General features: G+C 38.4%; 2 protein-coding genes across 8 annotated transcripts in view; both read left to right on the forward strand.

Moving 5' to 3' along the window:
* PTBP3 (polypyrimidine tract binding protein 3) overlaps window positions 1–6,048 on the forward strand; it is a 57,157-nt gene extending 51,109 nt beyond the window's left edge. For both annotated transcript variants that reach the window (XM_063294965.1, XM_063294964.1), the window contains one exon: window positions 283–6,048. In XM_063294965.1, the coding sequence (XP_063151035.1) occupies window positions 283–415 (133 nt within the window). In that variant the 3' untranslated portion in view covers window positions 416–6,048. The remainder of the gene's footprint in view (window positions 1–282) is intronic.
* Window positions 6,049–14,341: 8,293 nt separating this feature from the next.
* Window positions 14,342–27,874, forward strand: part of SUSD1 (sushi domain containing 1) — a 55,505-nt gene continuing 41,972 nt past the window's right edge. For all 6 annotated transcript variants that reach the window (XM_063294971.1, XM_063294966.1, XM_063294970.1 and 3 more), the window contains exons 1-4: window positions 14,342–14,462; window positions 16,585–16,716; window positions 19,482–19,628; window positions 20,538–20,717. In XM_063294971.1, the coding sequence (XP_063151041.1) occupies window positions 14,348–14,462; window positions 16,585–16,716; window positions 19,482–19,628; window positions 20,538–20,717 (574 nt within the window). In that variant the 5' untranslated portion in view covers window positions 14,342–14,347. The remainder of the gene's footprint in view (window positions 14,463–16,584; window positions 16,717–19,481; window positions 19,629–20,537; window positions 20,718–27,874) is intronic.

The raw sequence follows: 27,874 nt of genomic DNA on the forward strand, positions 1-27,874 counted from the left end.
AAGCATAGAACTGGGAAGCTATAGCTGAAAAGTATTTGCTTTAACAGAGTTAACATTAGCAATACTTTAGCATACTGACTCAGAAGCAAAATATTATTCAGAAATAGTCCGACTAATAACTGAGCTTTTTAGCATTGTTTTTCTCTTGCAATGTAAGTGGTATGAAGGGCCAATGAGAAGGTTTTGAGAAATAAGTACTGTACAGGCAGAACGTAAAGGTGGTGGTAATGAGGATGATGAATTATAAATATCTGAACTTAATTGTTACCTTTTCCCTTCTAGAAAAGACCACAAAATGGCTCTTATCCAATTGGGCACTGTGGAAGAAGCAATCCAGGCCCTTACTGAGCTTCATAATCATGACCTTGGAGAAAATCATCACCTCAGAGTTTCCTTTTCTAAATCTACAATCTGAATCTGATGCATTGAGGACCTTTTGGAGTTCAACGCTTTGCCCATAATTCCAGTAAAAAATTCAGGCAGAGACCATAGTAGACAAAACCAATGCTGCATCCTTGAACAATGAAACTTGTGTGGTTCATGTGTACTTCTATACATTGTAACAAATCATGGGGTTACCTTTCCATATCTTTTGCTCTAATGGCAAATAGTCCTCCACAAAGTTTTCTGTTAATAATCTACCATCTTTAGTAGAACCCATCTTTTTTTTTTTTTTGGTGATTTCAGGAACATAATTTTAGTTTTTACTCCCAAACAATGTTACACAACATTTCTGTTCCCTGTCAAACAATTTGACCAATGGAATGTTTTAAAAATAATTTTAGCAAATTACTTTATATAATAATTACATTCAAAATATTTTTTGGTGGGAATATATTTTTTTTTACCAATTAGCTAATGTTTTAATCATTCTCTACTGAAAATATTGGAGAAAAGGCAGTGCTTTATTTCTCCATGGAGTAAACTAATGAAATTCAATAAATTCTGTAACCAACACAGGTAAATTGTCCTAAGGTGACCTTGTTGACAATTCTAACTAGGCATTAAATCATGGAGTGAGAGATAACTTAGCTGTTGTTACTATGAGATGAAGTGTAATAAGATATTGGAGAAAATGTAAGAAGAAATATGTCCTGATTTCAAGTTTTGTACATTTCTTTCAGAAAAAAAATTTGTTTACACTCCTAAGGAAAAAAAAAACAGGTCTGTCATATGGTTTGACAGATTTTTAGAAAGGTTATTTTTGGTAAGGTCTTGTTTAAAAATATAAAGTTAAACCTCAAGGGTTTTTTGTACCACTATAATCTCTAATACTTAAATCAGAATTACTGTGTATTTACTTAATTTCTTATGTGCCTTATTATGTGCTTATAATGATATAATAGTTTAGAATTTTATCTGAAATATCTTTAACTGTATTGTGGCTTTGTGATATTTTTTCCCTTTGTCTTAGTTTTTAAACATTTGGTGATTTTAAAGATGTTTTTAATAATTAATAGTCAAATCAGATTTTGGTGCTTTGGTATAGGGATGGGTAGGTTGGGACTGAAGATAACTCAGTGCACATCCTTCTAGGCCTCTTCACAATATTTTAGGGGTTGCAGTTGAGCGGTGCCCTTGTTGGGCTATAGAGAATGTTCTCAGTTTCTGGTTGATATCTAACAGTTGAGTTACTGACTCTGAGAATATTTTGCCTCAGGATTCTTTTCACCCAACAGTAATGGGCTTGTTGTGCTCAGTGCAGATGGGCTTACATTCATAAATGTCAAAACTTCAGGACTGAATGTTCGCTCCTTTTTGGAGAGGAAGATGCAATCTTACTATTTTTTTGTGAAATATAGGTATACTCAAGTTATTTCTATGATTGTAATACAATGTTTTTAGAGGTGTCTCGAGATGTTATGTCTACTGAAAAATTTCACTGTTTTATAAAATATTCCTCTCGTAAATAAGGATGGTTAATCCTTTCCATTGATTTGAAAATGGAGACAAAGATTTAGAAAAAGAAATGGAATGTGACAATATGTAGTGTGCTCATTGTCTTCAGAATGTTTAGTAGGTCAGATCATTCTGTGAATACCAGCTTTTGCTTGGCTAAAAGAATTTCACAGCTTTAGATCAATCTCTAAACTCCTTTAAATGATAAAACCATAAGTTACCTTTGAGATGCAAGTTTCTTACTAACATTGCTGTAGCATGAAAGGATACGCAGTGAGACACTGGCTGCCTTAAATTTATACAGTTGTGCGTGGAAGATAGTTTGTTGATAATTACAATTTGGACACTTGATTAGCATGTGTATGTTTTGTTTTGTCAACGTGTGTTTCTTTATGTAAAGCTACACTAGTGTCCAGTAAGATCTGATCCCACTCTAACTATGACTTGCAGCTGTTTGAAAATAACAGTCAATTAAAATAAACCAACCCTAGGGTAGCAATGTATTTTCTTAGTTTAGCAAAGTGATTAAAACGAGTGCTTGATTCTGGTATGGCACATGAGCCTTAGTATGTCCCCTTCATTCTATCAATTTTAGTGGACCATGGCTCAAAGTAAGTATATTCAGGATGACAGCCCCTTAAGCCATTATATAGCTTCTTGGATTAGAGAACCAATAAATTTGCCTCATTTTGTAACTTGCTAAATTACTTTTAGGCTTGGTCACCATGTGTTTAATGCTGCTACAGAGGGGGGTGTAATTGGAGTTGATGAATGTAACTGAAGCAGGAAAAAAATGAGAGCATTAATGTGTATAATATCAAGAGTGTTGTGTGTGTGCGCGTGCGCATGTCTATTATGTGAAATACCTTATGTTTTATGGTGATAAACATTGCAAGCATTTAATTTATTGATTTTACTAATCTTAAAAACAAAACAATTTTGTAGCATTAAGAGAAATACATGGACAATTTAACATTAAAAAATACCTTAGTTCCTATAAGACTTCCTACTTCCAGTCTTGAGTTTTTGGACATATAATTATAGTTACATGCTGGCAAATGTTTTGGATTTTATGTTGGATATATTCATTTTGTGAGGTCTCATAATTATATTATATTCTATATAAATCATGGTTGTAGTGTACATGTGTTTAACATTGAGTTTGATTTTATTTGGCAAGCTTGTTTTTCCATGAGTTGCAAATATAAGAAATGGCAGTACAAACTTTGCATTTAAAACAGGAATTCCATTTACAGCAATAGCTTGATTTTCTCCTTCTGGTCAAATGTTTTAGAAGGCAACCTCTTGAATTTGGATTAAGAAAAAAGCAGACGTTACCATTTCTTGTCCTTTTATTCCTTTGCTGCAGAACGTTAGCAACAGATAATTAATGTTAACATAGAATATTAAGGGGCTTAATTAAGGATGTGGTTATTGGGTAGCATAATTTTCTGCAGAAATTGCCTTGTCAAACACCCTAGTATAGGAAATTAATTTTCCAAATTATTTGATCACGTTAATCAGTTTTTGTTCTCTTAGCCTTTATTTTCCGTAGTTAAGCTGTAAAGCTCTGTGGTCCTTGCAATTCCTTTGGAAGTGCAGTTGAAGTAACAATCTTTATCAGGCATTTCTGTCACCTCTAGTATTCGGGTTGAAGCATTGAAGATAATTGGTTTTTAATCAATGTATAGTGCATATTTATATACATACAAGGTAGCAGCAGAGGTGCCCTTTTGTATATTGAATAGTGCTTTTTATGAATGGGGATTTTGCAGTTTCATAAATCAACATTATTTGTGATGGAAATGCCTTCTAAATTAGAGAATGTGGCATATTCCTAATCTGACAGCAATACATCAGAGCTAAAATGCCTTCAGAAAGATCCAAGTTCAAGCCTCCTTGGGGTGTGGAGGGCCTAAGTTTAAAACAGTATTGGCTCACATTTTCAACCAAGTAATCACCCACAGTCCTTAGGAATCTTACTCCTAGAGGTAAAGCCATAATAGCTTAACAATGAAACACACACTGTGGCTACCTTTGAATGTAAGATGGGAAGAAAAATTCCTAATTTTTCTCTTTCAAGGCTGGCTCAGGAAGGATGACTGCATTATGCTGGCAGAACTGCAACCTCTTACAGCCTCTTCATACCATGCACTCTGTCTTTAGTAATAAATTGGTATATATGTGCCCAAATTTTAATATGTAATCAGTGGTTCAGTTTCAGTATTGGTCCACAGTTTTTTTTCTATCAAAGTAACATTCATTTGAAGCCTTGCCCTAACTTGGTTGCCTTCCCTGTTTCTCACCTTTTGTACTCTTACTGTGCTTGAAGGATACTCTGTAGGCCAGTGTTTCTCAACCGTGGCGACTTTAAGCTGTGTGAACTTCAACTCCCAGAATTCTGAGAGTTGAAGTTCACACAGCTTAAAGTTGCCAAGATTGAGAAACACTGCTGGTAGGCTTTTTGTGCCTATATTTTCAAAAGTAGCCTTGAGTTGTCTGTGCAGCATCTCTTTTTCCCAGACTGAAAGGCTCCATGTACAATGGAAACCTACTCTAAAGTTTAGCATGTAGGGTGCATTTTGCGAAGGAAGTCCATTGCTGCCTATTTCAGTATGTCTGAGTAAGGCCATGGTGGTGCTTCTGGGAATAGCAAATCTGAGCTGTGCCCTTCCAGTCTTCATCTTGTCATATATAGCATATATTGCTATGTTCAGAGGAGCAGAGCTGAGTAGATAACTGTATTAAAGCCATTTTGTTTGCCTTGACACTCTTATGGACTAGTAATTTTAATTACAACTGCCAGATTTGAATTGGTGTGCTGAAAACTGTTGAAGTTTGCACAAATATGTTCTTGAAGCAAACACTCCTAATTGTCTTTGCAAAAATCTGTATGTAGTATATGAGACTGTTCTTAATTTTTAAAGCAAATCTTAACAATTAGGAATTACTTTTTAAAGATCGAAAGCTTCAGAAATCTAATTTCAGGGTTTTTACAAAGAAGAAAACAAAATGGGACCAAAGTTTATGTGCCTTCAGTAGATTTCTGTAATTTTTTTTTGCTATCTCTTTCAGTCTTTAAAATAAGTACTCTTGTGTTCAAAGAAATGTGCATTTATATAGAGTAAAATACCAAATGACCCATGAACACATAATGTCATTATGTGCAGTTGGTTGCTTACTATTTCAGTCAGTTTATACTCTTTCTTTTTGCTTTCTACCATTGTTACATGGATCATGCCGCGCCATGCAGGATTCAAGACATCTGGCTTTATGGTTCTCACAGTAGGTTTTAACTTGGAAAATAATAAATTTGTAGGAGGATCCTTATATCCAAAGATCCTCTATTATAAATGAGCTCTTGCAGAAATTCCCATTCTTGGATTAATGTGCATTATTAGTGATGATGGGTGGAGGAGGAAACCCTAACCAGTTATATTTTTGATTAATCTCTTTAATTGTGTTTTCATTTTCCCCCCAATTCATTCTCCAGTTTCTGGGGGGGGGGAAATCATCCCACCTTCTCAAAATACAGTTGCCGACCAAACAAAATGTTGCATCAGATTGTCACCTCATTTGCAATGACCAAAGATTGCTTGCTCTGGTTTTACTGAGACATCTTGCCAGTTCTCTCTTGAGATATTTTTCTTGAAAGACTCCATGTAAGGTGGCCTTTTATGCGGTTGCTGTTGGTGAACGGACTAATTAATGAGATGAGAGACAAGTTTTTTAAAAAAATGTGAACCAAATGAAATGGCCTAAGTGAAGGGGTGTGGATGTTTAATACTGTATTCAGAGAAATAAAGGCACACAATTACAGGAGCCAGACATTCCCTAATTTTCATGTGTTCACGAATCCCTTTTTAAGTTTGTAAAAATATTCATCTAACACAAAAAAATGCTGTAAATATTTGTAACAACATTTTTTTACCTGGCAAAAAAAAAAGGTTTTTGGGAACAAGTATAAAATGGTTTTTATATTATTAAAAAAAAGAACATCAATTGTCTTGTATATTTTGATAAGCAACAGTACCAGCTTTTGTTTGTTAAGCAGCTTGTGGCATTGGAGGGGAGAAAGGATTCCATGTTGAGATGACTTGATGTTATAAATGCAAAGAAGTTGAAATATTAAAGAAACCTATTTTCTAACTGCGTAGTGCATGGTTAATTTGAATTTCTGTACACTGCTGTTTATTCCATTTCTTTTAAGTTTTGTGTACTTGCTGATTATTACTTGAGTATCTACCTAACTCTTTTTCTAAAACTCTAGTTGTAGCATGCCTCTTAATAAATGTCATGACATCTGTACTCTCAAATTTTTCTGCGTTCTTGTCTATTACTTTAGGTTTCTCCTTTTAATTGTTAAGCTAATGTCTGTCTCTTTATTTGTGTTTCTTTCTTCTATTGGCCATCTATACTTGCTCTCTTTGGATTTTGTCTCAAGTCTTTGATAATCATGTTTTCACAAAACTGCCTTATAAAAGTAATACATAATGTAAGACAAATAATTTACTGTTTTGTTTTAGTTTGTTCTCAGACAAATTCTCTTAGAAGAAATAGTTATCCAGTGTAGTTCACGCACACCTGGCCATCTGAGCCTGCCTGGCAGACTTAATGGAGAAAGCGTAACAGCACACAGTTGATCAATTACAAGTTATCACTCGCCACCCCACCCCACAAAAGTTAAGAACCTTTTTGCCATGAGTAAAACATTCCAAATTGTTTTGTCCTTGTTCATTTCATCAATTCAGAATACTGTCTCCAACCTCTTACTCTACTCTGCTTCATTTGGGGGAGTGACTTGAGGAAAATGGGGCAAATATTTTTTTCACACTGACATTTAGCTAAGTCTTTCAGCAGAGGTGATCCCATAATCTTGTCCCTCTCTGTTTGGACACCTCGTTGGCTGCCATTTCACTAGACCAATGTCATGCTATTTTATTTGCTGCTAGGCTGTGCTATGTAGTCAAACACACAAGAAGAGCTGATTAATTTATCATGATGACAGTATTCTAAAGGTCATGAAAGCATTTGCAAAAACTGTTAACGGCGCAGTGATGAGCAAGCTAGAAATTTATCAAATGCCATTCCATTATCCAGCAGTGGCCACAGGAAACTGCAATGATGGCATACTGTATGTGTGGTGACATCATCATGCAAATGCAGCAGTTAAATACATCTGTCCCATTTCCCCTTTGTCCCTCAGCAGATGCCATTACTTCTCAAATTTTCACTTTAACTCCCAAGTTCTTGCCCACATACCCTGATCACCATCTAAAAATAGCTGTTGCTGCAGATGTGTCTATGCTTATCTCTCCTAATTCACTAATGTGACTCGTGCCTTGAAATCCCACCCTGAAATTCCTAGTTGACTGAATCCAGGGTCCTTTCTCATTCTACCTCAGAGGCTGACTGTGAGGATGAAATCGGAAAGGACTTTTTACAGCATCCTCAGCTCTTTGGAGGAGGAGGAAAGGTGTGATACAAATATTAAGAATTGGAAATTTGGGGTTGTGCTGGAGCATGCTCATTTCCAGCTCTTGCACTCCGAATGTTCACTTTACATTAAGAAAAGTTGTGGAGGAAAAAAAGTTGAGGCATGATGGGGCAATCATAACAGCACACCGGAGGTTCCTGACTAGAGCTGCAGTGATGTAGCAATCACATCCTGCTTTCATAAGCTGCCCAGTTTCAGTATGTTCCTGCTCCTTTAACCTGTGGGAAAGCTGTGGAAGATTTGCTAAGTGTAAAAGAGGAAAGGGGAATGGACTTTGCCCTTTTGTCATCTTTCTATGACTGAGGTCTCTAAATAACTTCCAATGGTGTACTAGGATATTACATGAAAAACGGGGATGGGGATTAAAATTGCAGTGTTGGATCATCCAATTTGGATGCATCCACTATTCTGAAGTAGTAATGTTCTTAATGTTGGCCACCCACTTACTGGCAGGGACAGTTTGGGGAAGAAACACTTAGCCTGGGCTATAGTCAGTTAAAGAGGAAGAGTGAATTTCAGGTGCATTAGTGTTTTCTAGATAGCGGGGCCCTTTCCTGAGTTAGCTTGGCTGGGATGGCCGAAGATGAGGGGAAACAATGATCTGGGGACTTCTGCAATACAGCATTTCTCAACCCTGGTGACTTTAAGACGTGTGGACATCAACTAGGGCCGCAACTGGGGGTGGGGGGCAAGCGGGGAATGTGCTCCAGGCGCTGCGTGGAGGGGCGCCAAAATGAGCACTGGGGGGGGCACCAAAATGGGTGCGGAATCCATGTTTGCCCCGGGTGAGACAGACCCCAGTTGCGGCCTGGATGTCAACTCCCAGAATTCTCCAGCCAGCACGCTGTCTGGCTGGGGAATTCTGGGAGTTGACATCCACACATCTTAAAGTCGCCAAGGTTGAGAAACCCTGGTTTAGATACTAACTTTAGCCATGTGTCCTTGTCTTAGATTACAAGAGAAGGTTCTTAATGGCTCTGCTGTTGCATCTGGCTTGATCAATGTTCTTACATAGCATCAATAGCCTCCCTTTTTCTGTACTCTGCTGATTTCAGTTGACTGCCATTTCTACAGAGTTCGGTTTAGCACAACAGCTGCATGCTAAGCAATAAACCCTAGTCCATGGAATAGATATTGTTGCTTAACATCATAAGGCATGCTATATTCCCTTTGCATGTTACTACAGGAAAAACACTCAAGCATCACAATAACTACTGAAGCATTTTGATGGGAACCAGAGACTCCAGGCGGTTCCCTTTCCCCCCCTTTCTTTTTTCTCTTACTCTTTTTTTTTCAATTCTATCTGCTCCAGCACACTTTATTGCTTATGCTTGCATGGTTGTCTAATCAGCAAACCAGGAGGCAATTGTTAATTAATCTGATTACAAACAAGCCAGAAGGACAGTATTTGCTCTCTATTTCATGTGCACAATGGCAGCCCTCCATCATGCTCTGCTGTTCTCATCTCAGCCATTCAGCAGGAAGCAACTGACAGCAACACGTATAAAAATAAATGTAAGTTCCATTGTGAATGGGTGATCTGTATTCACTGAGGCTCTGGGCTCACTTCCATTTATCTAAGTTAGAGAAGAATAATTTTAATTTCATTATAAAAAAAGGCAACTGCTGCCCCAGCCATTCATGTCTTTCATATATATTTGGTAGCTTGCAATGTAGAGATTTATGCCTTTTTTGTTTAGTTTTGTTGTTTGTTTTTGCCCAGAAGAACGTAAAATGTTGAAGGGCGCAAGAGATATTGTTAAACTGTTATTATTCTTTTAAAGACGAGACTGTGTTTGAATAAAAAGTCTTCTGCAGATTTCAGTGCTGAAGTTCTTTTAAGACTAATTTCAAAATAACCAGTGTTTATTGATGGGGACAGGCATCATGGGAACCTTTCTGCCTGCATCTCGGAAGGTTCAATTGAACCTTTCACTGGCCAGACATTTTTGTTAATTACGTGAGGGAGTGACACATATAGGTACCCCCAAGTTAGCATAAGCAAGGAAAAATAATTCAGCTCCAGTGCAAGATGTCCAGCACAATGCAGGAGAGTTGTGTTTCATTTCTAACAGTATTGACTAAGGATATGAAGGATTTATGGAATGTCCTACTGAAACTGGGGGGATTTAGTTAGTAGAAAAATAAAAGGAAAACAGAATATGCAATGATGGGGAAAGAAGATGGGGAAACTGCTCCTTCTGCTGTATCTCAAAAATAAGGCCATCAAGGCAGGGGGGGAGGTGGTTTCTGTTGGCAGAGTGCTAGAAAGCATTTGGCCCAGGAGAGATCAGAAAAGTCACACACCAGGCATTTCTATAAAAATAATTTTATTTACAGAAAACAAGCATATTTAAAGGCTGTTTGCTGAGAGGAGAGATTTCTCTCAGCTGCATATTCTCTGCAAGCCTACACAGAAGGGAAACTGAAACTAAAACAAGTTCCTCCCTTAGGCAATGCAACCATTAACACTTGAAAAGGGGACAATTAAATTCAACCTCTTCACCCAGCCAAAATGATTAGTTACCATAGTAACCTTAATCTGTAGTAGAAAACATATTAACAGTTTCTGCCTTGATACAGGCCCATCAGGACTTTCATGCCAACCTCTAAAAAGACCAGTTCTGCCTCCCCTTTCTCCATCCCACATATTATAACCACTTCTATAATCACAGTGTAGTAGGACAAATCAAAAACAGTGATCAGAACTACAGGAGTAAAGTCTGATTATGCTCCCCAATGGTCATACTGGACTAGCATTCTCCAACTTTGGTATTGGAGAAGACTCCTGAGAATACCATGGATAGCCAAGAAAGCAAACAGATCATCGAACAAATCAACTCGGAGCTATCATACTTCAGGGGTCTCATACTTCAGATGTGTTATGCAAAGGCCTAGCTCTCTGGAGAAGTCTATAATGCTGGGAAAGGTGAAAGAAAAGAGGACAACCAACAGCAACGTGGATGGACTCAGCTACAGTAGAGATAGGTGCACTGTTGGAACATCTGAAGGTTGGGGACAGATCCTTCTAGAGAAAATCTATCTATGTGGTCATTGAGAGTTGACCTTGACTTGATAGCACATAGGCAAGCAAGGAAGCTATAATTTACAGATTTATCTGAAACCTATAATTTATCGGCCACCTGACTAAAACATATTAACATGTAAGGCCAGATTAAAGAGTCCATTTGTTACTCCCTCATCTCATGTTCTCTGTTATTTGGGGAACTCTTGGATTTTGATACTCAGGAGCAAATCCTAGCTGCACCATTACAGGAAGTGATGGCATAGCACTGCAAAGACTGATTGTAGGTAGACTCTTATTGGGAGAGTCACTCCTCAGGTACCTACCAGTAAAGAATAAGGAAGGTGACAGAAATATGTAGAAACCGTTGCCTAGTCAAGGGGGATGAAGCATTCTTTAGGACCTGGGAAACAAGATAATATTCAGAAGTGATCAGGCAAATGCCTCCCTGATTTCCTCCCCTTCCTGATTCCTGGAGGGGAGGTACAGCACAATCAGACTTGCAAGATTCTGTTATAGCCTATATTAATAAAGTGTAATTCTACTTTACCTGTGGAGTTATTTTTTGATCTAGTCTACCTAGTGGGGCTGATGTCGCCTCTATACTTACAGGTAATGGCTATTCATTGTCAAAATGCACTATACCTAGGACATGATTGTAGAAAGTGGATGCAAAAGCTGTTTCCACACTGGTGAAGGTAGAGACGGTCACCAAAGGCAAGACAATACAAGACATCCATGAGCAAATTACATCAGATGTCTGAACATTTCAAAGTTGTTTATTTGTTTTACATCAGAATCCCCTCCCCTTTTCATTGGATTGGAACTGCAATATTGAAGCTGCTTTTTTTTTTCTAATAATTTTATTAAGTTTCAAGCAAAGAGAAAAGCTACAGAAAAAGTAAGAGCTACAAAGAAAAAAAACTAAAAAAGTGTAGAAACAGAAGATATTTTTTTTCAAAATTACAAGAAGGTGACTTCTTAAAGACTTCTTCTTTAACAGCATAGATATACAACAATTTTCCATAATCAATCCCTTACTCTATATTAAACCAAAATCACATTATTTTCATAAATCATTCCACTGGCACATTATAACAAGAACTAAATACAGCTGCTCCCTCCCTTTATCTTAAAAGAAAAAAAAAAAGCTCCTAATCAACTTCCCAAAAGATAACATTTATTTATTTCCTTCCTACTACTATTCTACACGTTCCTGTCTACTATAATAAAGATCAAACTAAAAAACATATAAATTGTCTGCCACTGTACTTGATAATACAGTAATTTTAATAATCTTAATCAAATTAAACCCAAAATCAGACATTTATTATTTTTTGATACCTTAATAATCTTAATCCAAATCGTTAAAAGATAAATGAAATCAGCCAAACCCTAAAAGCAATCCAGATATTCTTAAACCCATATCCCACTTCAAAATAAACCAGAGCATTTACATATCCCCACAATGCTCACAGAGCTTTTTTCTTAAAAAAAATCCAACAGCCCAACTGCCCCCCTTAAAAACTCCAACTTCTCTTCAGGAGACCTCCAATACATAATAACCCCTTCTTTTCAATGGCGTTCCATCAGAAGATCAATTTCACTTAGGGCTTGCACTGAATCTCTCCCTTTAATTTCTTCTACTTGACTATCTGATCTTCACCCAGCATTTCAACAGAAGTCCCAATCTCACTCTTAGAAGAGATGTTTCTCTCGCTGTTAAATTCCTCAGTCTCATCCATGACATCCCCAACCAGATGACACATTTTAGACCTCATATTTGTCCACAATGTCCTGAATGCCTTGCATAAAACTTGATAGGAATCAGAAAAATCTGTTTAAAATCTCGGTGGAAGTCAGAGAAAGTCTGTTTAAAATCCTCCATGTCTCAAGCAGTGGATTATGGTGCCCCCTAGAAGCTTAACCAGCAAAAGTCAAAGATATGAAAGAATTCCAAAATGTGTTTACATAAGCGAAAGTGAGATATGCAGACAGTTCCCCAGGGAAAGTAGAAGCAGAAAACTGGAAGTTCAAAACAGCTGATTCAACGTGTAGGAAAATGCTAATATCTTCCAATTTAGTACAAAAATAATAACAGGGAGAGAATTATTTACTCTCAATCCTCCTTAATATATGGAGGGAAAACAAAGTCCAAAACTTAAAAAGAATTGTTTTTAAAAAAAATTGATCCAAAAAATAACAATAAGCACCAAGAGAACCTGCTTCTCCTTGCTGTAGAAAACCTCTCTTAGGGTACACATACTTAAAAGAAATATAAATTGGGTGATTTAGAAATGGGGTGGCCGGTCTTAGTGCCCCTTTAAGGTTACAGCGTGGCTTAGAAATTGTGATGTCCCAGCCTCCTGGCTGCTCTTACCAGTTGAGAGCGAATGCTGTTTGCGATCTTCTGGCTGCAAGCAGCCGTCTGGAGGACAGATGGGGTGATTCCAGGTGTTTTCCTTTTTCCGGAAAAACATTCCTGGGCTTCAGGAAAAACCTGCCTGAGCCCCAAAAAACTGCTGTGTTATCAGTTCTGCCCACTGAGCCCATGGGCACAGCTGTTCAGTCCACCATGTCCCCACAGGAAGTCCTGAAGGTGCTTTTTTTACACACAAGGCAGCATATGCTGTTTTCTTGCTCTAAATCAGGGATTTTCAAACCTTTCCAGGCTGCAGATCTTGTTTTAAAAAAATTCCAAAACTCCTGATCAAGATGCAGTACAGTAAGTCATAAACATAAACATGCGGGGGGGGGGGGAACGGGAGGAGGGCTTATGAATGTCAGCTGACAAGCCCTGGCTTTTCTACTGTACCTTGGAACAATTTCCATAGATAATCATGGCTGCATTTGAGTAACTTTTTTTTTTTGCTCCTAATTCTGCAGAGCCCCACCAAGTTTGATGAACACAATCTGAAACAGTTTGAACACAGTTTGAAAACTCTGCTCTAAATCATACTGTATCAGTATGTTCTGGAGAAAAGGATGGGGAAGCTAGAAATATTCCCCAAACCTTTAAAAGTCCTTGACTGCGTTAACGTATTTTTTGAAGTGTGACTCTCCATCTGAACAAGAAAACGGTTTACCTGCTAGAAAGAGAAATCATACAGCAACCAGTATATTATCTCCTTTTTGGCTGCTAGTTGGAAGTTGCTTGTAAAGTCAACTGATATCCTTATCACGACAGCCACTTGGACAGGATGACCCCTATCGAAAAATAGTTCAGAACTGAAAGATCAAGATGTGTTTTGTTGTTTAAACCTGTAGCTGGGCTCAGAGGAGACTTTACATAATAACTAATTTTATATTTGCAACTTACTTTCAGGGATCTTTGGTCTTATTTTTTCAGCAGATCTATTCTGGTGAGAGGTGTGGATTTCCAATAGTCTCTGCTCCAACGTTCTCACTTTAGAATTCAAAGGCCCCAAAGCCTTTGAATATAAAAAGCCTGGCAAATCGACCCTCTTAAAAAAAGTGCAGCCGATTTCTACTGTACTACTGTACCTGTTTTCCACTTCAAGCATAGGTAGTGTATGAACGCGGGTCCACCTTTCTCTGTCTTCGATGCTGCAAACTATAAATGCTTTTGCTGCATTTATATGCACGTATAACATTTAGCTTCTTGGTGGTTTACAGAAAAAAGGCCATAAAATGGAGGCGGAAGAGTGACTGAGGGGCAATTCAGAGGACTGGAGGCTTAGGGCGCATATACGCTCTGCTACCCAACAGAGAGGGCAGGAAGGGTCGAGCCCAGCTGAGCGGTTCCTTCCTGCAACCCACAAGGGCGACGGGAGGAAGGGGGCGAAGACAGATTGGAGCTGAGGGAGGAGGGCGTGGGGAGCGACCGCGCCTAGGCTAATCCTCGCCCATGCCGGGGCCTCTCTGAGCTGAGACGAATTGAGGTGGGGACCATCGCTGCAGGAGACATGAACGCGGAGCCCGCGGGGGCGACGCAGGCCCGTCCGCGTCCTCAGTGCCTACTGCTGCTCTTGTGGGCGCTGCTGCTTCTCCCCCGCTATTCGGAGGAAGAGAAGAAACGGGGTAAGCATTCGCGGGAGACCTCAGGTTAAATCCAGCATTTCGGCTCGACCTACTGTTCAATTCGGGGCAACGCTCCTGCTCCAGATCTTGGTTTCCGAAACAGCCGGGGCCGGATTTGGCGGAGGGTTAGGCAGTTAATTACAGGCGGAGCCGGGGGCGAATTTTGGAAAAATGTTTGCATCTTCACTCTTCCTCCTCCGGTGCTTTCTGAAACATCTTGTCGGACGAAGAGCCCTGGGGAACTCGAAAGCTTAGGCGGTTAATGAAAGCCGTCTGGGTGACCCCGGCCAGTCCGTCTCTCTCAGCCCGACTCACCTCACAGGGTGGATGTTGTGGGGAGAAGAGGGGGAGGAAGGAGTATTAGGTTATGTTCCCCGCCTTGAGTTGTTTATAAAAATAATAAAGGTGGGATTAAAAAAATCTTTTAAAAAAGGAGTATTACTCAGTTATGATTAGGGATTTTTTTCCCCCAAAAGTCAACATGGTACAGAAAGGCTGAGGCAAGTAATCTCAAGGGGGCAACATACAAAAGAGGGCTGCAGTGAGTCCCTACAGCAACATGATAAAGCCGCTACATGTTGCCCTCCAGATGTGTTGTGAATGCCAGTTATCAGCTCACTCCTCTGCTGTTTGACTGTGAATAGTGCTGAGAGAGTATCTCTGGTCATGTGTAGAATGCAGGTGGACAAATGGCTGTAGAATGCATCACGTGTCTGTTGTTTTGGAGGGGAAACACATCTGGGTGGGATATGATAAATACAGCTCAGCGCTTTAAGAATGAATCCTGCTTTTTCATAACATTTTCCAACTTATTTATTCTATTTTTTCCCCTGACTTTCAAGCATCCTTATGTTCAGTGATGTAAAAACACTTTTAAAAAATGTAATAGTCATTTGAGCAGTGTCTAGCTTTTGACAAGGCTGGCCCTAATCTTGATGGAAAAAACACCAAATACAAGCAACAGCAAAGCGGAGAGAGAGAGGTTTATGTGCCATTGGGCTTGCCCAACACTTCCAAAATGCGGATGTTGTCCTGTTACAAGGGTTGCACGTTACTTTCTACATGCTAAAAAGTGCGTGGAAGCCATACAGCCCTTCATGCCAAGTTACAAAATACTCTAGATACCTTATGCTGCTCTCCTAAAGAAAAGAGCTTTTCTGAAGCTGCTGGATGCACTGGGACTGGAGGAAAGCTTCTCTTTGTGCCAAAGAGCCCTACAGATCAGTAGAATAATTTGAGGACAGTATTGGCCTAGCTTTTGGAAATTTATTTTATTTTATTTATTTACTATCCCGCCTTTATTATTTTTATAAATAACTCAAGGTGGGGAACATACCCAATACTCCTTCCTTCTCCTATTTTCCCCACAACCACCACCCTGTGAGGTGAGTTGGGCTGGGAGAGAGTGACTGGCCCAAGGTCACCCGGCTGGCTTTCATGCCTATTTGCCTCAAATTTACTCAGTGGGATACCTAGCAGCATTACAAGTATAGAAGTTAGCAAACAGCTCACCTAGATGCCCTCCTTTTGGACCAGTTTTCCATAAGCCCCCATTGCTTACAGTCTACTTTAGACTCCCTTAAAAATATATACTATCATTGTGGCAATTTCCCAGGTCTTTGTGAGAGCAGGCCCACCCAGGCATGTCAGTTGAGAATGCTGATGTTAGGTCTGTCAATCAAATTTTATGTTCATAGACCAGCATAGGTCTGTTGTGATCCTGTACCCTGTGGATTCAGATGTTTATGAGATGTTGGGTCCAGAATTCAGTATAAGTCCATATGTTTCTTGTGCCTAGTTGTCTAGGTTGCAAGGACATGCCGGGAAAATAACAGCACTGAAAATGCCAGCTGTCTAGTGTAGAGGTTTTCAAGCTATTTCAGTCCACAGAAATGGTAAGTTAAAAAAAAAAAGAACCCTGGAACTCCTGATCAAGAGGCAAATTTCTAGTGATAGAAAATAGCTGTGTTCAACTGAATTTTATTTTTATTTTTTATTTTTTTGTTCTTAGTCTTTCACGGAATCCCAAGGTTCTGTGGAACAGTTTAAAAAACATGGTCTAGGTTACTTAACAGGTTATCTCCCCATCTTAAATTACCTTCTTCTTTTTTTGTTTTTACAGAAAACACCAGAGATCTACTTCTTGATGTTTGTGCCACTTGCCATGCAAATGCCACATGTGTACAAAAAGATGGCAAAGACACCTGTGAATGCAATTATGGATTTATTGGAAATGGGAGGACTTTCTGTCATGGTAGGTGAATATTTACAAACTGTATCCAACTTTGGCAGTTCTACAGCAATATGCTTTCAATTACACTAAAAATGTTAGTCAGATCATGCAGGCATAGACAGCTGCCTTGCAACCAGGGACCACAATACAGCAATTCAACCGCCCAGAGTCCCTCTTTTGGGGGAGATGGGCAGTAATTAAATTTGAATAATAAATAAAATAAATAAATAAAATTTTGGCCTCCCAGGGATGACCAGGGTCATGGCCAGCATCATCATGGGGTGTGGGGTTAATAGGCAAAAAGCATTCTTTAAACCTTGAGCTTAATGTACCCATTTTGATACATAGGCTCCCAGCAAACAGTAAGACTGAACCCAGCTTGAAGTTGGAGGTGGTTGTTGTTGTTTAAAAGGTGGAATTGATCCTTTAAGCCTCTTCACCCATTTTCCCTTAACTTCCCATACCCTCCTAAAGATGCAGCCAACCAGCTCTCTGGAAAGGGCCTAGGCTGTAGTACAACCAGACCCTGACCTTACCAGATATATAATTAGCCCTATAAGGTAGAGGGTCACATCATTACCTCCTAGCCTCCCCAGAGAGTAGGGGCTCCCAAAGGTATGGCTGCTTCAGAATCTGCTCCCATGGATCGCTGCATGCCTATCCATGCACACTCACGTGGCTTTCCCTTTTTTCCTTGTGGACCAGGGGCTGTGCTTGGATATGCCAGCAGAGACAGTTAGGAGCAGCTTCTCAAACTGCCCTGTCAGCTTGGGAAGGAAGTGGCTACTTTAACGATTTGAAGAGAGGTGCTTTGTTAGTACTTTCTTGTGTCACGTTGTGAAGCTCTTTTGTAGACTTTGCACAACAGCACCAAATGGTTTCTAAAATAGTAATAATAATAATGTATTAAACATGTATGCCGCCCGACTCACAACAATAAAAGAAATTACAATAACCTCAATAAAACATAAAAAGAAAGGTAGAAGATGAAAGATTGGAGGTGCGACAGATATGGAATAAAGGGAGGGGTCTCACACTCCCTCGCCAAAGGCCTGAAGCTTTGGTGGAGCTTTAGTGAGAGTGGGGCACATGTCTTCTTTTTTTATTCCCAGGCCTGATCCAGGACTTCCAACTCTGCTATTCTCAGGAATTGTCCATTAAAAATTGCTTTGCCATATTCCCAACCTTAAGATAATTTTTGTTGAACAAATTGCATGGTAATCATTCCTGGCATGCAACTTTCCGTTCTTTTATTTCACTTTGCCATCACTGCCTGAAAGGAAAGAGCTTCCTCCTCTTAGAAGACAAGTTAATACAGTATGGATCTAAAAATAGAGAGGGAGGGAGAGGGAGGCTTTTGAGGTGGCAAAACTTATGAACTGTTCTGTCATCCTTTGTGGTCAGGATCTTAAGGAGGCTCAAAGAGTCTCTGTAAGTTCAGTGAATGGAGCTTATTGCTGGTGTTGATGATACCCTTACACACACATATACATAGACACATACGTTTATTCTCACCAGTCTGAGAAGTAAGTTAGACTGAGAGATGATGAGTTGTCCAAGATCACTTAGCTTATTAAAAAAGAAAGGATTAGAATAGATATACCTTATCTGAACTGCAAGAGCCAAGTGATCACAAGATGGCAGCAAAGAGATGCAGAAAACTCTATCCCCTTGCTGCCATCTAGTGGTCACCAAGATTTGTGCAGCTGAGGTATGGTATTTTCCCTGTCAAACACAACTGCCTTGTTCTTTGATATATTTATTTTACTTGTATCATACTATCTATCTAATATTCAAGAGATCAATATTGGGGTTGGGAGGATGTTGGAAGCAGCAGCATCATGTGATCCCTGCCCTTATGTGCACATGTGCAAAAGGGCTGTGGTTTGTATCACAACAGAACTTCTGCTATCTTGTCTTTTCTGACACTTCCCCCTGTAGCTGTGTTTGAAACAAACAGATCTTTTTAAAAGATGTTCACCAGTCACAACTCCTTATCCTTGGGTCTCCAAATGGCCCAGCCCAATTTTCCGTACATTTGCCTCAGCTAGCAATTTTTCCCTGGAACATACTCATTAAGAATGTCACACAATTTCCCCCCAAACTTATATCTGGTTCTTCCATTATCAGCATTCACCAACCTGTGGATACTTACCTACAACAACCCAGATAACGCTAGTTTATAATTTCTGACATACTTGTTAGTCCTTTCATTCACAGTTAAGCCTAAACCTTCACTTCCCTGAAGTGTTCATCAATTCCACTTCAGAAAATCAGACTACTTTTATTCAGATCTATTGCATCCTCCCCTTTTCAGCTGGTTTTGCAGTCTCACAACAGACATCTTTCTTTCATTTGTTAATTCATGTTAATTATAACAAATGCTGTTACCTAGTTCCCTCCAGCTCAGATACTGTAATGGAATGTGAGAATGACCTTGGAGGAGCCCACAACTGAGTAATGGACAGAGAAAGAAACTTAGAAAGAATCCACCCTAAACTGATCAGGTGATAAAAAAGGAGAGCGGGAGATTAGTACTTTCAGACTTGCAAGATTCTGTTAATGTAGCCTTACAATAAAGTAGAAGTAGCTCATCTGGTTGTGTTTCCTGTCTGGTTTACCTAGGAGGGCCGACAGATGTATATGCAGTATACTGACATGCACTCAGGATAGTTTCATCCTTTATTACACTGGTAGAACATAATACTATTAGTCTTATTATAATGTTATCTGTATTCTTTGTTAATTTGATTAATCTCTGTCATATATTTTAAATACTTTGTCAGATAAAAATGAATGTCTTTCTGGCATTTGTGGAGAGCATGCTTCATGCCATAACACACAAGGAGGCTATTACTGTGTTTGCCATGTAGGCTTCCAGGCTTCCAATAAGCACAAAGTATTTATTCCTAATGATGGCACAAAATGTATAGGTAAGTACCCCAACAATAAATCGTTAGTATTTTTTTTCCTGTTTTCATTTCATTTAAGAGCACTTGTTACAATCAGTTTCAGTGTTTGGCTATGGACTGTTTTCATTTCATGATGCATATTTTAAACTTTTTGAGCATGATGCATTTGTGTCTGATTCGCTTGAAATCACATATAATTAATTGATTATACAGTGAGTGTAGTGCAAATTAAATTTACATCTGCACATTTAACAGTACCAGTAAAATATATTGGTATTTCATAGTATTGATATCATATGGATCAGCCTTATGACACAATACTAAAATTAGTATATTACTTTGGATTTGTCAGAATAAACCAGACCAAGTGTATTCATTCCTTTTCCCCTTGTCAGTTCATCTTGTTTCTGTTCTTAATGTTTATATTCCACATGTGGTATTAACATCATATTTCTTCTATTTGCTAATTATCAGTTACTTAAACATATCAAATTAGAAGATATTGATTTAAATCAGCAGAAAATGCTTGATTTCTTAAAAAAAATAATTTTTAATTTAATTTTTCTTATATTACCAAGAAAAACAGTCATTTAAACACATGGCCATTTTTCTCAAAATAAATCTGAGTCTGCCACAGATTTGAACCCTGTGGGGGAAAGAACTGTTCATGTGGGTAATAAATAGAGAAATGGGAAGGGAAAGTCATTCCCTTCAAAGTTGCTTTTCTCCTTAAGCAGGTGGGATTCTCTGGTTCTTCCAGTTTAGTATACTTGGGACCATTCCAAGGATTTGATTCTGAGGAAAATGAGACTTGGGGCTTTATATTTCTTCTCAAGGAACACTTCCCTCTCCGGTTCATAGATCTGGGGAAGTCAAAGGATTTGGGGGAGAAGCATCTTGAATTTTATTTTTCCTTTCACTTTGCTGCAGTTGTGGATTGTGGACCTCCATCTTCTATCCCAAACACTCTTTCAGCTCCTGTGGATAAAACCACGTATGGAAACCAAGTTCGTTATTCTTGTCAGCCTAATTATGTCCTTGAAAGTGGAAACTCAACTGCTGTTTGCAATGCTAGAGGACAGTGGGAAGGTGCAGATATGGTGTGCAAAGGTAAAGAAAGCATTTTAGAAGTCTACTGATAAAAGTAATTATTCCAGTGAGAGTGGTCACTTGTCAGCATACAGTATTTGAAAAAAATGGCTTCCTTAAATCTCATAGAAACCAAAGCCAAATTCATGTAATTCCAAGATCCTCTTGTGTTGTGCCTGCTCAGGAAAACCATTCTATGCTCCCCAAGTCCTCTAGATTTTTTTAAAAGTTTACCTATTATTATTAGATTTGCATCCCACCTTTTTAATATATAAATCAAGGCAGGGAACATATCTAATACTTCTGCTTCCTATGTTACCCACATCAACAACCCTGGCTTTCATGCTTAAGGGAGGACTGTTGAACTCACAATCTTCTGGTTTCTAAGCCAGCACCTTAACCACTGTACCAGACTGGCTTTCAATTCTTAGTTCTTCCTATTCTTAATCTATAGTAGGAGTAGACATTATAAACAAAAACATGCATTCAGTAGCGGAAAAACAGCTCTTTTTCAGGGGATGTTTTAAGATATTGTGCTAATCTTGGCTTGTTGCTGTTGTTTGATTGTCTGCTGCCTAGGCTAGCCTAAGAGTATAATGGGAAGGAGAGATGGTTTCCCCAAAATTTCTCCTAGAGAAGCAAAATGATTTGGCAGTTGACTTTTAGTTCAGTGCTGGCCATTAGACAGCATCTCTCTGTGACAGAAGGGTAGCACAAACTGCAACGTAGACTTTCACCTTCCCACACAGGAGAGGATCCTATCCCATTGGCAGGGTTGAAATAGCCAGGGTCGCAACTAGGGTCTGTGTCACCTGGGGCAAACATGGATTCCGTGCCCATTTTGGTGCCCCCCCAGCGCTCATTTTGGCACCCCACCGGCATGGTGCCCGGGGCACATGCCCAGGTTGCCCCCCCCCCTAGTTGCAGCCCTGGAAATAGGGTCACTGCTGGCTCTGTGGGGCAGAGACAGTATTTTATGATCACTCCTTTTCTTTCTTCTCTCAGCATTGGCCACCTGAGGCAATCACCTCACTCTGCTTAATGATAACATCAGTTCTATTTATTGTATTTATTTTTAAAAACAACTTTTACAGTGTTGTTTTTAAATTAATTTTAATAAATGTCTTACAGTTTACTTTTTTGCTCTGACTTACTGATCCAGGCTTGTTTGTTTACATACCATTTTTATATTACACTTGAATTGTATTCTCATGGTAGTTTTCAGAAAGTAAAAAAATTAAATGTATATAAAAATAGCTAAGCCTATAAAGCACAAAATCTGCATAAACTAGTTAATAGGATAAAGCTGTAACTAGAAAACTTAAGGGAAAAAAGGCCTTTGCTGGCCCTGAAGGGATATTAAAATAGCTGTTTGATTATTTTTAATGGAATGCAGATGAAGAAAATAAATAAATATGCATACGGGATACCTTTTCCTACTGGGTTATTGTTGTTACACAACTATGCTGTGTTTTTACTGATAGACACAGGATGTTGTCAACTCATAATCTCTACAAAACGGCAACCTTGATTTTTGTTTTGTTAAGTGTCTTTCGGTTTACCAAGGATTAGTTCCTCTCCCAAATGCATACTCCATATGGACTTTATTACAGGATGATGGCAAAAACGGAACTTTAAATATGAAAAGTGATGGTAAAAAACTTGTTTCTCACATGAATATGTCTATTGACCTGATTTGTTGTTTTAAGCAAAGCAGTTGTTTTATTCCATGTTTTATGTCCAGTTCAGTTAAAATTAAATGCTGCCTTTGTTTTGATAGTTAATAGTTCACAATGCTAACTTTTAACAATAGTTGGCGGTTTATTGATCCAGTCAATATGACAAATTGTCAGGCTATTGAGGAACTGCCTGAACTGAAAGTCATTCTTTTCCAAACATAATTCTCACAGAGTTTTCTTTAGCAAGATTTATTCAGATGAAAGGAATAGGGATATAAGAATTCCAACAAGTGAACTAATTTTCAGTATGGAACCAATCTCTTTTAGTGTACATTAGGGCAAAGACTTTTTGAATCTCTTTCTCAGAGCCTTATTGTGAACTGAAGGCATGGTGGCTCTCTTTCTTGATAACAGGGAAGTCTGCTGCTGGCTGTTTGAATAACAGTCACTTGAATCTTTATCAGTCTGAGAACCAATTCTTGTACAAGCTGTGGTTAAGCAAAACAGAAATGATTTTTTCCCCACTTCCTAATTGTAACTATATTAGAAGAGAGAAGAGTAATAGAACATGCAAGAGCCTACGGGTATTTCATATCATGATATCTGAATATGGCTAATGCTAAGCTACTTTCAGAATATTTCATGCAGCTTTCTGAAACCCTTTGTACTATTTTTATCGAAGTAATGGATATAACAGCACAACTGAGCTCTTAGAATAAAATCTCCTCTTTCAAAAACCTTCTGGGTCTTCACATCCTAGCCCTGCTCGCCGCCCTTGGTTGCTTGGTAGTTCATACCACCACCACTTCTATTCTACTATGTGCCTATCTTGGCACCCTCCCTCTAAACCTGTTGTGCACCCTCCTGCTAAACTTCTCACTTTCTGTGCTACCTTTAGGGTGACTAAAAGGTAAAAATGAAAAAAATGAAAGAATTCTTACAATGTAGCCTCCTAGGCTTATAGCATAAATGCATGTAACTAGAGGCTTCAGCCCTTCCTTCTTTGCCAACCCTACCCATTTTTGGAGATTGACCAAGCTCACAAGGGATAAACAAAATCAGAGGTTATTAAAGAAAAAAAAAAAGGATACTATGCACACAAGCCTTAATTTAAAAGCATTTTAATTTATGTAAACCCTTAATTTAAAAATACATGTCACATTCCAGGCAGACAAGATGGTATAATGAGAGATTAGAAGAGACACAACTTTTAGATTATATTTCAGCCCACAAGATGTTAATGAAGAAACAATCATCTTGGTCACAGCCTGAGGTCGGAATAAAAAGGAAAGCTGAGTTTACCTAAAATCCTCTATTTTTATAAAAAATAAGCAGAAGAGACAATAAGGGCTAATGAGGAACACACAAAGAGGTAACATTCTAACACAATTTTCTGCCTAGACTTGCTTATCTGAAGCAAAATTCTGCTTGTTTCCCTGTACTTTAATCAAAATCTCAGAAGAACTGTGTTAGTTCTGTCATTTTCCTAGCCCTGATATCTAGCTTCTCACTCCTTTCTCTGCTCTGGTTCTGCCTCAAGATTTAAAATGATAAGTAAGGCTTCCGAGTGAGGTTCTGTAGCGGACTAGATATCTCCAAAGTAGCAGGGACAGTGCAGCGTAGTAAACTCCAGCCAGCAGTGATTTCTGGCCAGTGAAAGTCTTTCCGGATAAAGGAGAAAGAGAAAAAAATGTGCCCTGGACAGCTGCTCCTCTGGAGGTGACTGCAGGGTGGAAGTCTTGTGGTTTTCTCATGAGTAGAGTGGTTGGGGGCCATGGGAGAAACATCTTGTTCGCACTTACAACACGCAGCCTTTTAAACGAAGCTACAGTTCCACCAACCCTCAGTTTCTTAATCACTTTGGGATATAATCAATTTGCAGTTGAAAAGAGGTTTTTGAAAACAGTGGGATAAAGAAAACTTCTTGGTGGATCAGCCTTCCTCCCAAATTACAGAAAGTAAAATAAAGAGGAAAATAATACTTTTAAAATACTTTAAAACAACAGCAAAGAGCTTAATCAAGATTTTAACTAAGAAAGTTATAAACATAATAGGGATGGTATTAATTTGAAAGATAAAGATTTTGGCTAAGGTGCTTTTGGCATTACGCGGAATTAATTAAACAAGCTGACCAGACCTTCCTGGGAATGTTCATTGCCTGACACCAAAGGGTAAAGGTAAATGGTGGAATTTACCAAACAAGCAGTTAAGTGTAGCAGGAGATGGACTGTGTCATTAAAACTATGGAAAGACAGAATGGATTAAAGCCTTAAGAGTATAAAGAAAGCGAATGAGAGAAAAAAAAAAAAGAAAAGCCTGCTTTTTACCTTAGCTTTGTAATTTTTTAAAATTGTTTATCCCGCCTTTATTATTTTTACAAATAACTCAAGGTGGGGAACATACCTAATATTCCTTCCTCCTCCTATTTTCCCCACAACAGCAACCCTGTGAGGTGAGTTGGGCTGAGAGGGAGTGACTGACTCAAAGTCATCCAGCCGGCTTTCAGGCCTAAGGTGGGACTAGAACTCACAAGCTCCTGGATTCTAGCCTGGAGCCTTAACCACTAGACCAAACTGGCTGTTCTGCTTTTGGATTATGAATTTAAAAAATGGCGATCACCAGAAAAGCTGCAAAGCAGGGTGAAGGAAGAAGAGGTTCGTTGGAGCAACTGACAGAAGAGGGAATTGCTCCAGAAATATTTTAAAAATTGTTTGGAGAGATGAGAAAACAGGTATCTGAATCTGTCAAATCTGTTAAAAGTGAGCTGGTTGCATTTGAAGAGAGAATGGAAAAAGGTTTTTTAAAGATGAAAGAGGAGATGAAGGAAGTTACAAAAAATTGAAGAATCTATAGGGTGGCTTATAGGAGAAGTTAAACAAATTAATGACAAAGTGGAAATTTTATAAAGTAAAACAGAAATAATAAACAGAGAGATGGAGAGGGACTAGACAATCTGGTGTTGCTGGAACTGAGAGAAAAAGAATTCTGCTTGAGACTTAGAGCAGTTCCAGAGGATCCTGGAGAAGACACTAGAGAAAAGGTTGTTCAGTCTTTCTGGGATGAGATGAAGATGATATGGAGGCAGAAATTGATAAAGTTTATAAAATCAATACGCAATTGCAAAATAAAGAAATGTACCATGGGATATTCTTGTGCACTTTGTCAAAAAGAAGACCAGAGATCAAATTTTGCGGAGCACTTAACTATCAGACTGAAGATTAACAATGCAGATGTGATTGTACTTAAAGAAATTCCAGTTAGAATACTGTGCAAATGGAAACAGTATTGTTTGTTTGTTTGTTTGAGTGACAGATGTTAAATATAAAATACTTCAAGATGCAAAGGAGTGAAGTGGACTGGGATTGCCTGATTTGAAATTGTATTTTCAAGCCTGCTGCTTAGTTTGGATGAAAGTGTGGATTTTGCTGAGAAATAAAAGAATTATAGAAGAGCACAACCTGAGGTTCGGATGTCATGGTTTTCTATGGTATGATAAAGTTAAGGTTAATATAGATTTTAAGAATCATTATATTAGAAGTGCCATATTGAGAATACAGGTATAAACCCAGACTGTGCCTGAGAATACCTTTATGAGTCTCAGCACAAGAATCATTTTACAGAAAAAAACAGCAGGTAAAGAAAAATGGTTAACTTATCAAGAGTTAGATCAGGCACTTGGAGAAAATAAGACGAAATCAAAAGAGCTATTGGCTGCACTGGGATTTAGTTTTCAGTGGTTTTCGTATGCACAGTTAAGAGAAATATTTGAAGTAGATAATAGGACATTTGGAACTGAGCAGCAGAAGACAGAATTTGAAGTTGAACTATATACACATGATGAACATGTAATTGCTAAAACATAAACTTTTATTGAAATTTGAAACGGAAGAACAACAAATTAAAGACTGTATGATAAAATAGGCTAAGAACTTTGGACACAATATACTGATGGAACAGTGGGAAAATATGTGGTTAAAAGGATTGAAATTTAGATTATGTTATAATCTAAAAGAGAATTTTTGTAAAATGATGTACTATTGGCATATGACTCCAGAAACATTTCTATGGTGTATACAGGTACTTCAAATTTAGGTTGGAAATGTGGACATGAAAGGTCATTTTATCATGCCTGGTGGACTTGTAAAACAGCCAGAAATTTCTGGGCTGAAATAAATATAATGATACAAAGAATTTTAAAGATCAACATTCAATTGAAACCAGAACTTTTTTGCTGGGATTAATGGACAGCCAATTAGAGTCATGGAAGATATTTTTATATATGATTACTGCTGTGAGACTATTATATGCGCAAAAATGGAAAGACTCTGAAATACCCACAACAGAGGAATGGTTGGTAAAGATGACAGAACTAGAAGAGATGGCAAAATTAACTTGTTTGATTAGAAAAAGTTCAACAATTACATTTATCAGTGACTGGAAACCCCTTATGGACTTTTTGCTGAAGAAAGAGAAAAATGAACTTGAGATTTATGGGTCTGAAGATTAGAAAGGGTATCTTAAGGAAAGAAGGAAATTATGATATAACTTTAGAGAGAGGGCAAAATATAAATGTATTTATAATCACTATCAAGAAAATTGGAAAATGCTTGTTTATGATCTTCCTTCTCCTTCTCTCTCTCCTTCTCTTCCTTTTTTTCTTTTTTCACTATTTACTGTTTTTCTTTATTATCTTTATTTTCTTTTATGGTTTTTACTTTGTTAAAATTTCTTCAATAAAAATTATTTAAAAAAAGATTTAAAATGATCAGTGATGAGCCTTATGATCAATTATCTTTTTTATCTCCAGTAGAGAGGGGTTGAAAACTGACTCCTTGTGTACATGAGTAGGAGCTATGCCTTACTTGTGGATGTGGATTGAGGACGTCTGCAATCTGCCAGATAAGAAGGATATTCTGTGCCTGAGTTAGTAGCTTGTGCAGGCTACAGACAGAACACATACAGCCTTTTAAAAGAGACTTAAGAGGTCAGCTGACTTGAGACTGCCATATGTGTTTTAGGAGTACCTGTGAAGTAGACAATCATGCTTAGACTTGACATTGAACACATTATACAGAGAATATGCCAATAGAGGAACTTATATGCCTATGTGGTAGACACTATTCCTCCATTACTGGATCCACTTTGCCTCACAGTTCCTATGGACCACTGGCTTCTTCAAAAGGCCTCTGGACAATGCATTCATACTCTGCTTGTCTTCCCTTGAATATACTTAAAACTATACTGCTAGCACAAGGTCTCTGGACCATCTGTCCTGCTCCTCTCCCCTTGTAATTGTGACAAGTCCTTTACAAATTGTCTCGGAAGTGAGACTCTCCCTCTCCCTATATTCTGGAAACCTCTACCTTTCTACAGGAACTCTGGGTGTGTTGGATTGGTTGTACTAGAACACACTCACCGGTACAACCTCTCCCTTTCTAACTGATAAGCATGCTGTTTATTCTCTCTGTCTGTCTTCGGTCTTTTAAATTCTACCTTCAT

This window comes from Candoia aspera, chromosome 2 (assembly GCF_035149785.1).
Source record: "Candoia aspera isolate rCanAsp1 chromosome 2, rCanAsp1.hap2, whole genome shotgun sequence".
NCBI lineage: Eukaryota > Metazoa > Chordata > Lepidosauria > Squamata > Boidae > Candoia > Candoia aspera.